The 13,635-nt window shown below is 46.6% G+C and overlaps 1 protein-coding gene across 1 annotated transcript in view; it reads left to right on the forward strand.

The window, feature by feature from the left end:
• The window catches only part of ADRA1A (adrenoceptor alpha 1A), a 15,168-nt gene extending 6,771 nt beyond the window's left edge, over window positions 1-8,397 (forward strand). Inside the window, exon 3 of the mRNA XM_027701950.1 lies at window positions 7,634-8,397. Within this exon, the coding sequence (XP_027557751.1) occupies window positions 7,634-8,145 (512 nt within the window). The 3' untranslated portion in view covers window positions 8,146-8,397. The remainder of the gene's footprint in view (window positions 1-7,633) is intronic.
• Window positions 8,398-13,635: the final 5,238 nt, after the last annotated feature.

Consider the following 13,635-nt stretch of genomic DNA (forward strand, 5'->3'; position numbering starts at 1 on the left):
GTTCTGAGGTGCTTGGAGGTTGTTCTAAGATGCTTGGAGGTTGTTCTGAGGTGGAGCATGCACAGAACTGATGGGAATAAAAGGAAACAAGAGTTGAGGTATTGCAAAAAATGGTCCTAAGTTGGGATTGATGGTTTATCCTCAGAAGAGAACAAGCTCAGAGAGCTCAGCTCGTGGTCCATTTTCTGTGCCAAACTGGCTTGACTCTGGTTGTCGATGTTGCTTTCAGAAGCAGAAGGAAGGAAAAAAGGAAAGGCTGAGCCAAGATACCACAGGGGAAAAAAATCAGACAAACTGGGCAAGGGAGAGGAAGGTTTTTAGCATTTGTCAATCATCCTCCTGATGAAGAGAGAAGAAAAGAGGATCCACTGGAGGGTATTTGTGTTTGTAATAGAGCAGTAAATTAGTCTTGTGAACTGACACAAACACTGTCAGGGGAATCCTCTAATCCTGTCCACGGGCCTGTCTGCAGCTGGTGTCTAATTACTGTTTTGTGGTAGTTTTTTTAACTGAAGGCAGAAAGAAGGAAACACGAACCAGAAAAATAAACTGCATTTTTCTCTCTCTGCCGTTGACACGACGCGACCCCTCGGGAGGTCTCAGGGCATGGAGGAGAAACAGAGCCCAGCACAGATCCCTCAAATGAGCATTTCAGCTCCCTCTCAGCGACAAAGAGAAAAAAAGAAATAAAATGGGGGAAAAAAAATAATGGATTAAAGGCCCAGCTCATCCTCAGCTCAGGGAGAGGAAGGGTGTTTACAGTCCTCAAGCCACTGAGCACAAATGTGTGTGTGAAGCCATTGATTGGGGAGAACTTCAGCAGATAAACAGCCAAGATATTTCCATGGGATGTTTTTTTCCGTATTTCCAAGTTTTTTGGGTTTGTTTTTTTTTTTCTTTAAGCCCAAGGGGTATTTTTCATAATCCCAGGCTGGAAAGGCTTTGTTGGCTCAGGTTGATAACTCAGCTACACCGAGGATCTCTCTGACATCCCTGTGGCCAACGTTCCTCCATCATCTCCAAACCCTGAGGTGTTGGGTGCCACTGACTCATCACACAGCAAAGCACGGGAGGAATTGATATTAATTGATATTAATAACCATTTCCACTGCAAACCAGGGCGGGGAGGTGGAGTTCTCTGTTCCATGAGTCACTCCCATGGCTCCCCACACGTGTTCCTTGTCTCAGTGCTCCTCTTTGTGGAGTCACAGCTCCCAAATCCTCCGAGCAAACCAAGCAAAAATGTCATTTTTCGCTCTCCCCCAAATGTCAGGGAGCAATTTCGGGTTTGGTGGTGATGGAAAGGCCACCAAGAGTGATTCTCATGAGTGATTCTCATGAGTGACTCTCCCACCCTACCCAGCAAAGGGCAGGATTTGTGTGCAGTTCGGATGGAGGGAGAGACACGAGAGGATAATTCCTGTATTTTCAACCCCAAGGATTCCAAAATCACGCCTGACAAGCACATGAGACAGGCTGAGAGAAACTCAGCTTTTCATACCATTCTCTGGTTTTTGTTTGGTTTTTTTTTATAAATTTTTAAAGGCAAACTAATAATTTGTTGTCAGTGAATGACTTCAAGAGCGAGGGCTTTGGGACAAACCTCAAATATCTTAAAAATGTGAGCAGCAGGATCCAGAGTCATCCCACTGCAGTAGCAGCACAGGAGCTGGAATTTGAGAAACAACTAAATGGAGGTGTAAAACAATGGGATTATTTGGGTTTACAGGGGTAACAAAACCTCAGTTTACCTTCCCATGGGTTTTTATCTGCTTTCTAAATCTGCAGCTGCCCACAGCAGATCTGGAAATAGTTGCTTGTTGAGATGTTTGCCAGAAATACCATCGGTGGTAAGTGGGTACAATATGAGACAGAGCATAAATTAGGGCTGAAAAAATCCAAATAATCAGGGCAGTGTTCCCAGACTGGCCCATTCCTGCTGCCTGAACTTTCCACCTCTCACCTGTGTCCTCCTGGTGCCACAGAGAGCTGAAATCAGGTTTTTGGGAAGGAAAACAAACTCACTCCTCCTTCTACATCTGTTTGTTGTGGTTCAGGGATAGCTGGGCACAAAGCCCCTCTCCTTTTCCCCCTGGATCAGCCACAATATTCCAGGCCCTGGACTGGGAAGTGCAAGAGTTGACCCTTCCTCACATCCACAGACCTTATCTGCATTCCTGGTGCTGATTGCATTGCACAGAATCCAGGATCAGTTCCTGTTTGATCTTTGATCCCACTTTTTGTTCCACAGAAAATACTTTCCATAAGGGAGCAGTGGGGGCACATGGGACGTGCTGGGAGAGAGTGTGTGCAGCTGGTGAATGTCTGCAGCAACAGAGAGAGATATATAAATATATATATATATATATAAAAGCACTTTCCAGAGGGTGGCTCCTGTTTTGACCTGAGATGCTGTATAGAAGCTTATGGAATAAAGTGCAGAGCTTGGGAACACAGAAAGCAGTACATTTATCAATGTTTGGAGAGCAGATTGCCATGAGAGATCCAGGCAGGCCCTGGTACAGAGTTAATTCCCTCTGGGATGTAAGGGCTTCATCCCCTGGGTCTCTAGGGCTCTGGAATAACTCCTGCCCTCTGGCTTGGCCCCTTCAGGGCAGATCCCAGGACCTGAGGTTTAAGCTTGGCTTTGCTGCAAACCAGACCCCTCTCCCTGGTCCCAGCCTGTGGGGGTGCAGGGGTTTCCTCCACAGTAGAGCCCAGAGATGCTGAGATTTATGTTGGATTTCTGTGCAGGAGTGGAGGTTGTTCAGCCTGGAGAAGGGAAGGCTCCAGGGAGACCTCAGAGCCCCTTCCAGAGCCTAAAGGGGCTCCAGGAGAGCTGGAGAGGACCTGGGATAAGGGATGAAGGGACAGGACACAGGGAATGGCTTCCCACTGCCAGAGGGCAGGGAGAGATGGGATATTGGGAAGGAATTTTTGGTGTGAGGATGGTGAGGGGCTGGGATGGAATTCCCAGAGAAGCTGTGGCTGCCCCTGGATCCCTGGAAGTGTCCAAGGCCAGGTTGGAGCAACCTGGGCTAGTGGAAGGTGTCCCTGCCCATGGCAGGGGTGGCATTGGATGATTTTAAGGTCCCTTCCAATCTCAGGTTCTATTTGGGTACAGCCCTGATGTTGTACCACCCCCACCTGCCTCTCCCCTGCTCTGCCTCCATCACCAAATTTGAGCCAAACAACCTCAAAATAGGGGTAAAAAAAAGCAGAAAACCTAAACAGACCCTCAAGATTTAGTAGCAGAGATGGATTTTAACACTACAAAGGGTTCATGGGTCACAAAAATATACGGGCTCTCATTCCCATGGTGCTGACAGAGTAAACAAACAGCACAAGTTTCTGCAGCCTGGCAGCTCCCAAACCCCCTCTTTTCCCTCCGTCACGACATCAGGGCTGGTTTTTAAACAACCCATAATCAAGCAGCTCTGCAGCTTGTGACAAAATGACAAAGCCAAATTACATCTTGGGGAGTGAATTGGCACTTACTCACCGGGAGGTGAGTGGAAAACTTCTCTCTCCCTCTCCGAGCCTGAAGGAAACTTGGAGTTGACAAACAGGAAAATAAACGATGGGGGAAGGAAGAGCAGCCCTGACATTTCCAGGGCTGAGTGATGAAACACTTAATGGCAAAAGATCTCAGGAGGCTGATGGCACATTTTATTTGACTTAATTTTATAAGAAGGAATCGAATTGGGCCGCTGACACTTGAGTGTCTTCAACCTTTTGGAAACCAGGCAGGAATTCCAGCATCATTTACTCAATGTGTGGTTCAAAATGCATTAAAGGCCAGTTGAGGGTTTCTTTAGTGTTCCTCCAGCACAGACTGCAGGGAGACAATGTGGGGTGAAGCCTCCAAACTTTAATCATTTTTCCTGCTATTTACCATTTAGTTCCTGGCAGTGTTCAAAGGAAGGTGTGAAGGGCTGTGAATTGGGTAGAGAATTGGTTTTAAGGAAGAAAACTTTCCAATCCTCCCTTGTTGCTCCCCCTGCAGCTCTGCCTGCATGGCAGAACTCCACTGAGCCGGGATTACACCCAGCCCAGAGCCAGAGAGCTGGAAAACTCTGCTCTGGGAATGAGGTGCTGCAATAATTCTGTTTTCTCAGCCCTGGCTGCTGGTGGGAAAGTGTCAAAAACTGAGCTGCCATGACCTGGCAGTCACCAGCTGGCCAAGGGTTGCGTGGGCATGGACTCTGCCCTGCTCCTCCTGTACCTTAAAGAAGAGAGAACTCCCCCCTCTGTTGTTTAATCTCTGGGTAATTATGGCCATTGTTTAAAAAAACCCACAAACCCTTTGTTTTATTTCTCTTTTGAACTCGTCTGACCCGAGCTGCCACTTTACTGCCCATTCCAATTCCTCAGCACACTCAACAAACCACTTCATCACCACTTCAGCAGCTCTGTTTGAAAAGGCCTCCTGCTCACTCCCAGACCCATCAGCCACTGATTTTAATCACAGCAGCAACATCACTGAACATTAGAGGTTTGGAAGAAAGGAATATATTCTCAGTATTCTGTGGAGAGAACCACCTTAAGGAATTGGAATATATGAAATTTTTCCCTTTTCCCAGATGCTCAGGTGGCCAGCAGGGAGGATTAGGGAAGGTTTCTGAGCTGTGGAGGTAACTGGGTGTCTGCAACAGAAGAATATCGTTTCTGTGGCCCCAAAATGTTAAAACCACCCTGCAGGAGGGTTGGAGAAGGGATTTCTACAAGGCCATGCACTGAAAGGACAGGGGGGAATGGCTTTGAGCTGAAGGAGGGCAGACCTAGATGGGATATTGGGAAGAAATCCTTCCCTGGGAGGGTGGGGAGGGGCTGGGATGGAATTCCCAGAGAAACTGTGGCTGCTCCATCCCTGGAAGTGTCCAAGACCAGGTTGGAGCAACTGGTAGCAGTTGCAGGGGTGGCACTGGGTGATGTTTAAGCTCCACTCCAACCCAACCCATTCCATGATTCCATAGCAGACAGTGTGGGATGAGGTTTATGAGCAGCAAAGTCTCTGGGTTGGTAAAGCTGCTCCATCTTCTCTCCCCGTGTGTTGCTCCAAGGCAACAAGTCTCCCCCCTGATGAACCAAAAAAGGTTACATTAATAAATTAGCATGCAGATCCCACCCCAAAAAAAGAGAGCAAGGGACAGACTCTGACACTGGCTATTTTCTATTTTTAACAGCCTTTGGCACAGCACTTGCATTCCATTTACAGTGAGCCAGGAGTTGCAGCAAACAGGAATTGTTATTGTTTACCCAGCTTTACACTTGGCCTCACGCAGCTGAGTCCCTAAACCCGGATTTGTTTCACCTTCTGTCTCAGCCCAGAGTGGGAAAGGGGTAGAAATGCTGCATTTAAATGAGGAAACAACCAAAAAAACCCCTGAGCTGGATTTGGGTATTTCGAAGCCTTCCGTTATTTTCCCTCTGCCAATGACTTCAGCTAGAAAGTTCTTTGAGAATGTTATTTAGTTTTGTTTTTCGCCAAAGGAGAGGAGCATTAATTTGCTGAGAAAAATGTGAGGTTGTGGATGTGCCTGTTTAGTCCTGCACGGCTGCAAAAGGGCCTTTGATTCTTTCAGCACAACGTTTTTGGTCTTAAAACCTGGTTGATATTGAGGGTTGCAGTGACACTGCTCCACCTGGGCCAGCCCAGAGGCAGCAGGACTTGTGCCCAGGTTGGATTTGGGGATGGATTCAGAGGTGCAGCTGCTCCTGGGCACAGATTGAACTCCTGGGGCGTGTTCTGCTCTGTCTGCAGAGGGAAAAGCTTTGGGAACAGCCCAGAGCCCCCCTAAAGGGGTTCCAAACTACTAAAGGGGCTCCAAGAGAGCTGGAGAGAGACAATTTCCAAGGATCTGGAGTGACAGGACACAGGGAATGGCTTCCCACTGCCAGAGGGCTGGGTTGGATGAGATAGTGGGAAAAAATCCTTCCCTGTCAGGGTGGGGAGAGGCTAGGATGGAATTCCCACAGAACCTGTGGCTGCCCCTGGATCCCTGGAAGTGTCCAAGGGCAGGTTGGAGCACCCTGGGCAAGTGGAAGAATTAAATTAGAACATTATTTGCTTTTCCTAAGCCAGGGGAGGTCCAGGGAAGAGATCAATCCCTGAAAAACTTAGGAGCTGCTTCCAGAGGTAGTTCAACTGCAGAGCAGGACAGAGGCATCAATGCCTAAACTGCATTTCTTTCCACGTGCACTCACCTCAGATCTGTCCAGGGGCAGCAGGAAGAAAAGCATCTGTTGGTGCTGAAAGTTCTGTTTGATACAAACTTGACTCTAAACTCCAAAACAAGCCAATTGTGTTCCTGGGAAATTATTTTTCTTCCCATGCAAGAAGTGATTCCTGGCACTGGGGTGATGGAACCATCTTTCTTTCCTCCTTTTCACTTAAAGGGGGCAAGAAGCAGCTTTTGACAACACGGCAATTCACTCTCTGTTCTAGATCATGTGTAGATCATTTGGCAAAATTGGTCTTAGAAGTGCTATTTTCACTTATTTCCCACCCCAACATTACAGAGAGTTTCATTTTCTTGCTCATTCTCAATTAGACAATATTGTTTTTATTTCTAAGCAAAGCAAAGCCCCAAATAAGAGAATTAGGGGATCTTGTTGCAATGATGTTCCAGGGAATGATAAATTTCCAAACAATTCTCCATAAGCAGCAGTGTTGACTCTTTGGTGTTTTAAATATATCTCTGTAGCTTTACAGGAACATCTCTCCACAAATAAATGGCTTCAGCATCTTCTGACATCCCATTCAAGTCATTTAAAGTTAAAATTGGCACTTGAATCAGGAGCTCAAGTCGTAGTTAAATGAAAACCCAAAGGTTTGGCATCAGGGAAAATGTTCCCAAGGTTTTAAATCAGCAGATAATTCATAATTCTATAGAATAAGAAACCACATAGAACTTTTCTTACTAAGGAGACATCGAAAATCTTGCTCTTTGAATCATCTTTGTGAGGTAACTTTGCAAGTATGGATCAGGAAATGTATAAATATATATATATATATATCCTGACTACCTGTGAGAGCAACCCCAGTGCTCACTGATGTTAGAAGGAACCTTTCCTTTCACTACTCTGAATTTTAGATGCATTCCATGAGACAGGAGAATGGGCACAGTTGGATTTTCTAAAGGTTTCAGGGAAAACAAGTGCCCAACACTTCAACATTCTGAAGACACTCAGCTGTGACACAGTCACCTCAGTAATGCCTCTTCTCTCCAACTCTGACTTCTGAAATGGTGTGATTTTCTTGCCATTTGAAAGCCCTTGTGATGACCTCCTAGATATGGCTGTCACTTGGGGAACTAATCTTGAATTAGGAGTCCCAGAGGAGGCAATTTTCCTCCATCCCTCGTATCAGCCAGGCTGGAAAAGGGAATATCATGCTTGTATAACAAAACAGCTGCATTGACTGATGTCTGACAGGACTTCCATGCCATTGTGTGGCACCACATATTCTGAATCACTTCTTCCTGCAGGAATTGTGCTTCCACTCACCATTTTTTCCAAGACAGAACAGACCCTTATTTATTTTTCCCCAGTGTTTGAGTTTCTCTGGTTACCTGTGATTCCTCACTGCCTCTTCGCCTTAACACTCTCCGTGTGTATTTTTCCATTTTAGGTTCTTTCTTTCCTGCAATCAAACCCCCGGACACACTTTTTAAAATAACATTTTGGCTGGGATATTTAAACAGCTGCATCAACCCCATCATCTATCCCTGCTCCAGCCAGGAGTTCAAGAAAGCTTTCCAGAACGTGCTGAAGGCTCAGTGCCTGCCCAGGAAGCAGCCGGCAAAGAAGCAAGTCCCGAGTTTCAACCTCAACCACCCCAGCAGCCAGAGCGTGGAGAGCAGCAAGGGGGTGGTCAGGATCCCCGTGGGATCAGGAGAAACCTTCTACAAGATCTCCAAGTCGGACGGGGTGTGCGAGTGGAAGATCTTCTCGGCCGTGCCCAACGTGCCGGCGAGAAGCGCCGTGGCCAAGGACTGCACGGCTGCCAAGGCCAAGAGCAAAGGGTTCCTGCAGGAATGCTGCTGTGCAGGCACCTCAGGGAACCTGGCCCACGACAGCTGCCAAGTGCCAACCCTCAAAATCCACACCATGTCCCTGAGTGATGGCGGGGAGGACGTTTAACGGGCTGGAGAACTCGGGGGGTCTCGTGGGACGTCGCTCTTTCTGCCGGGGAGTGGAAGTAGGGGTTGGAACCTACTTGTTGTTCACAGGTGAACAAACAGCACGTTGTAAAACAGGGCCAGACCTTCTGAGGAGTGAGATCTTTGAGTGCTGGGAGCCTGAACAAAGCCCCTCAAAGACAGAGGATGGTCTTCCAAGGGACCTTCCCACGGTGTCTGCGGGTGATGTCCTTGGCATTAGAGGCTTTATCTCTGTGTTCTCCTCTTTCAAAGTTCCTGCTGCTCTGATTTAGGTGCAGTGGAGGAGAAAGAGTGAACCACAAAGACCCTGTGCTGGTTTCAGCATCTGACACCTCCACCTTCAGAGCCGTTTTGTGGCTCTGCCCCCACCAAAAACCCCCAAAAACCTCAGTTTTGGATTTCATTAAACTCCATTGCCAGGGGGAACTCGGTCCATGTGCCTGCACCCCACCGAGCTTCAGAGACCAACCAGAACTCTTCTGTTTTGTGCAACCAACCTCCCAAACCTCCAACCCCAACCCAAGGAAAATTTGCATGTGTCCTTGGTTTGCTTGGACGGTCTCTGCGCTTTGATGCAGGTCTAATAAAACCCCAGACTAGGTAAGTCGTCATCAAACGAGGCCCAAAGGGGCCCCTCTCACTCATCCATTCGTTTTTCTTGTCCTGAGTCCAGCAGGAACCTGCTGAAAGGCTCAGGAATTCCTTGCTCAGGTGCTTGATAGCCAGATCAGTGCCAAAGTCACTGGAAAAGCTGCAGAGTTTTTGCTGTCTCCCTGCCCAGTGTTTTGCTCCATTTCTTTTCTGACTCCTTCAAAACCAAGTGCTCCAAGCTTTCTATGAGATTCCTGGAGTCAGGAACTTTACCCCTGTTCTGAGCAGTGGGAGTTAAGTGGCTTGAGGACGTCCATCCCCATGAGAAAGGGCCATCCTTTGGGAGTTTGGGAGCATGTTATATTTTAATACAGCTAATCCAAAGAAATAAATAAATAGAGACGGTCAGCATCTGGAAGAAATAGTGGGAGGAATTCTCTGTACAATATTAGAAATAAGCAGCTCTTGACATAACTCCTGAGCCTGCCAAGTAAGAATTCAGCTCCTTGAAAGAACCCACGAGCCTTTGCTCAGGGCTCAGTGTGAGCTCCAGGGCTGGATATCCAGGGAAAGGGCTTCAGATAAGGTTCACTTTCCCAGGAGAGGGTTTTGAAAGGACACCTTGGTGTCGTTGATGAGGAATCACTGTTTATTCATCTCTCACTCAGTATTAAGTGCCCAATGTCAAGAGCATTTCAGTCTTCTGAGTCTTTTTTGTGCACTCACAGAAGACAAACCTGCGGCATTATCCCATTTTTGGTCTAAATAAGGAACCCATCTCACTCTTAAGGTACTTAAAGTCTAGAATTTGAAAGTAGAAGTGTGGAAAGACCACAAAACAAAATATTCTCATGGTACTTCAAGCCAAGACCAGAAGGAGAAAAGCTGGAAATCTCATAAGAAAGTCACGTGAGACTCGTGGCCGAGGTTTGCAGCCCCAGGGGGTTCAGAGACGTGGGACGTTTGTTTGGACAGAACCTGAACTTCGAAACAGTTGGAAAAACACCCATTAAATTGAGCAAGGCTGGCAAGATTTAAAGCCTTCCCTGCACACACTTGCTGCCCAACCCTCTCTTATTTTAGAACCAATCCTTATTTTACAGCCAGTAAGGTCCTTTGTGCCTCCTCTCCTTGGGAGCTGAGAGATTTGCAGGGAGCGACTCCAGGAATTTGAGATTTATTGAGTTTCGAGGTGGCAGGGAATGGTTGTGGAGCTCCACCCAGGCTGACACAGAGGGACTCATTTAATTCCACAGCAATTCTGATGTAGCAACACAGTCTGAACCTGTAAGATGAGGATAAATAACTCCCCACGCTGGTGGCAGTGTTGGGATGGACGTGGATAATCCACCTTTGGAGCCCGGTGCTCCTGCATGGGTGAGACAGAGGCTGGAATGACGAAGCCTTGGTGTCATCCTTATCCTTTTTTTTTTCTGTCAAACAGATGCTAAAGGACTGTGAAAAGCCCTCAGCCCCCAGCATCAGGCCAGCCTGGTCCCAGCCACACCTCTGCTGCTGCCAGCACAAACAAACACATCATTTGTTTGGCTTCACCCAGAGAATTTCGGCAGGAAAAACTGTTCCCCCGTTCCCTTGTCGCAAGCAGGGTCATTGGCACTTGTCATCTCGATGGAAATTTGGACTGAAAAGTCTCAAAAACCATAGAAGGAGCTCTAGGAAGAAGAGAAATAAAAAAAAAAAAAGAGTGGAGATTTAAGCCTGTATTTTTGTGTTGTTCAAAGGGAACTTGGCGCTGGTGAAAGAGGCTGAATGTGTCTGTCCGTCCAAAAGCATGAGCAGGACAAGAGGTTTCCCATCTGCCATCTCATGTAGAACCCTCCTGCCAGCAGGATCCTGCCCTGTGAGGTGTGGCAGGAGCAGAGCACAGAGCTCCTGGAGGGGTGGGAATGAGGACACAGGGCCATGATTTCCCTCAGAGCCATTGGAGTGTCCTGGCTGAAACCTTGGAGGGGTGATGGGACATCCCCCCACCCCTCGGGTCAGTCCTGTCTGTTGGGAGTGAGTGACAGCCCAGATTTCCATCTGCAGAGGAGCAGAGTCTCTGCTCCAAAAGCTGGGAGAGCTGGAGCATCCCAAAGTTCATTCCCACAGCTCTCTCCTCCTCCCAGGGCCAGGAGAATTCAGTAGTCCAGTTTCCACAGTTAATTCAGATTTACTATCTCGTGTTTCTGAGGCTTCATGTGCTTTGTAACGTTACTCAAATCCCAAACACTTAAGTTCTGCCCACTATCCAAATAAATGTCTTCTCGGTTTTATATTCTTTATTTTGCTCTGCCAAGTCCAGGGATAAATTGTTCATTGTGCAAGGGAGTGTTTCCCTTCTCCAGCCTTTAAAACCCGTGGCATTGAAAAGAGAAAAGCTTGAGCTTCTTGCTTTTCTTCTCAGAGTAAGCAAATGGATTTCACAAAGCACCTTCAGGTTTTCTTGCAGTGTTACCTTCAATTTTCTGAAAGGTAACACTGACAGGCTGCAGCATCTTAGACTGACTGAAGGCAGTTTAGAAAAGATCTTATTGCTTGACTGAAGTGCAAGTGCTTCGTTCTGGCCTCTTGTCAGCCCGTGCTCCTGTTTAAATGGGCTTTTATTGGGAACTTCATGTTAAAATAAAGCTACTGAGGCCCAGAGAGCCTCAGTGATTCACTCAAGGAAGATTCCAGCTGTCCCATGTTGAATTAATTAACTCCATATCCTACTCAGAGATACCTTTATCCTCTTTCCTGCCTTAATATGGTTTGGATAAGTGAGACAATGTTGGGAACTGGCCCCGGGGGCCGGGCTGATGCCACCAGTTATTTCTGGATGGTCCCTTCCCCCAGCAGAGCCAAAGGGAAAAGCCAGTTGGTCTTCAAGGAATTCCACGGAGCTGGAGGCACGTTTGGGACCTGCCCCACAGTGTCCTGCTCTGCCAGAAGGAGGAGGTGTCCCATAACCCCTGAGGGAGCTGCTGGGAGGGCATTTTGTACATCTGCTCCCTCTGCCTCCCCCACAGCTCTTCCCGGCCCCTCCTGCCCAGATTCCCTTGGAATCTCACTGGTGCATCATCCCAAGTCGCTTCCCAAGAAGCCCAAGAGCCAACCAACACTTTTTATGAATGAATCTCTCCAATATCAATTCTATTTCCTGCCCAATTACAACGAGACTTCCCGGGAGGAGGTTGCACTCTCTGGCCAGGCTAATCCCAGCTTTTCCATCAGTGCCCCATCTGTGAAAAGCAGCTGATCCACGAGCACAACCAGCTCTTTTTGAAGGTATTTCCAAACAGATTGTTTAATCCACGACAGGATTATAAAACAAGACACTACAGAGAGAGCTCGTGGTGCATCCAAAGGCAGCTCTTGATGAATGTCATTGAATCCCTCGTTTCCCGGGGGGAGGTGAAGGATTTGTCTCAGGGACTGGAGGAAAATGTCATTTCTTCTCGCTGCATATTTCTCACACTGACAGAGAGGGAGAAAATAGCCAACGTGAGCTAAGGGGAAGTGAATTGCTCAAGAGGAGGCTTTGTGTTGCAGCTCTCACACGAGAAATAACACATCTGTTAGTCCCCCAACACCCTCCAAGGCCCAGTTAATTCGGGTTTCTGGCTCAGGATAATCCTGAGCTCAAACCCAGGCAGAGGAACAGCCTCTCCTTTATCATCACAACGAAATGAAGGTCTTTTTCAGAGTCAAAAACCCTCCAAGTGTTGATAGAGAAAAGCAAAAATCGTTTTCTTTTCCTAACAAGACCTCCCTGCCTTGATCTGAATTTCTTCTCTGAGCTGCAACAACTCAGTCCTTGTAAAACTGAAGAAGAAAACTCAAATACACCCAGCATTCCAGCAGATCTCCACTTCCAAACCATCAGCTGATGGCACAAACCCTCTGCTGAATATCCTGAATATTCCATTCTCCCTGACCCTGCTCTGTGGGAATTGTGAACGAGCTGGTTTGGGCTTTTTTGGGGAGGGTTTTGGTTGCAAAATTCTTTTCTTTTCCTTCTGTCTGCAGCATTTTGCCTGCATGTTGTAGGAATTTGGCTGCCACTGGTTTTTAAAGCCGTTTCCTGAACCAGGCCCTGTATTTTCTGAGCATTTCGTTCCCTTGTCATTGGATTTTCTATGTTTTAAAGGTCTCTCATGTGACATGTTTGATGCTGGTCATTTCCTTGAACAAAACTGAATGTATATAAAACCTTGCCAGGTGAACAAATAAATTATTGGGGGGGGAATGTGCACTTTTGGGAGCTGCAAGTCTGTTTGGTTGTGGTTTTTTTTTACCCCCACAAAATATCGATAAAACATATTTATATAAATATTTATACAAATGTGTCTTCTCCTTTTCAACAAACATTTCAGGTGGAGACCCCTCCCAACATTTCTGATCTCAGTGGGAGCCAGACACAAGGTGAATAAAGGAATTAAATTTATATTTCTACTGCAAAAAGTTAAAATTAAGTCCTTAAAAAAAATGTTTGACCAAGTTTATTTGGGCTCCAGATTCTTATTATGCTCTCATTCAGTTTGCTTACAGTAAAACATCATTTCCCAGATGAAATCCAGCCCATTTTGCTGTATTCCTTATAAACAAATAGCACAAGAACAATCCTTGTCAACCCAAGAATGTAAATCCTCTTTGGGAAAGACGGGGCTGAATTATTATTTCCCGTGATTTATAAAGGGAGCCACGGAGAAGGAAAGACAGGTTTCCAAAGCAGGAAGATGGAAAGCCCTGTCACTGATGAAACCCTTGGAAATATCAGCCTGAATCTCGGGGAAACTTTGGAGAGAAACTGTAAATTTAAAAAAAAAAATTAAGAAAAACAAACAAATACATAAATTAAAACATCAACAAAAAACAAACACACAAAAACAAAACA

Source organism: Neopelma chrysocephalum, unplaced genomic scaffold (assembly GCF_003984885.1).
Source record: "Neopelma chrysocephalum unplaced genomic scaffold, ASM398488v2 Primary Assembly neopelma1_175, whole genome shotgun sequence".
NCBI classification, from domain to species: Eukaryota; Metazoa; Chordata; class Aves; order Passeriformes; family Pipridae; genus Neopelma; species Neopelma chrysocephalum.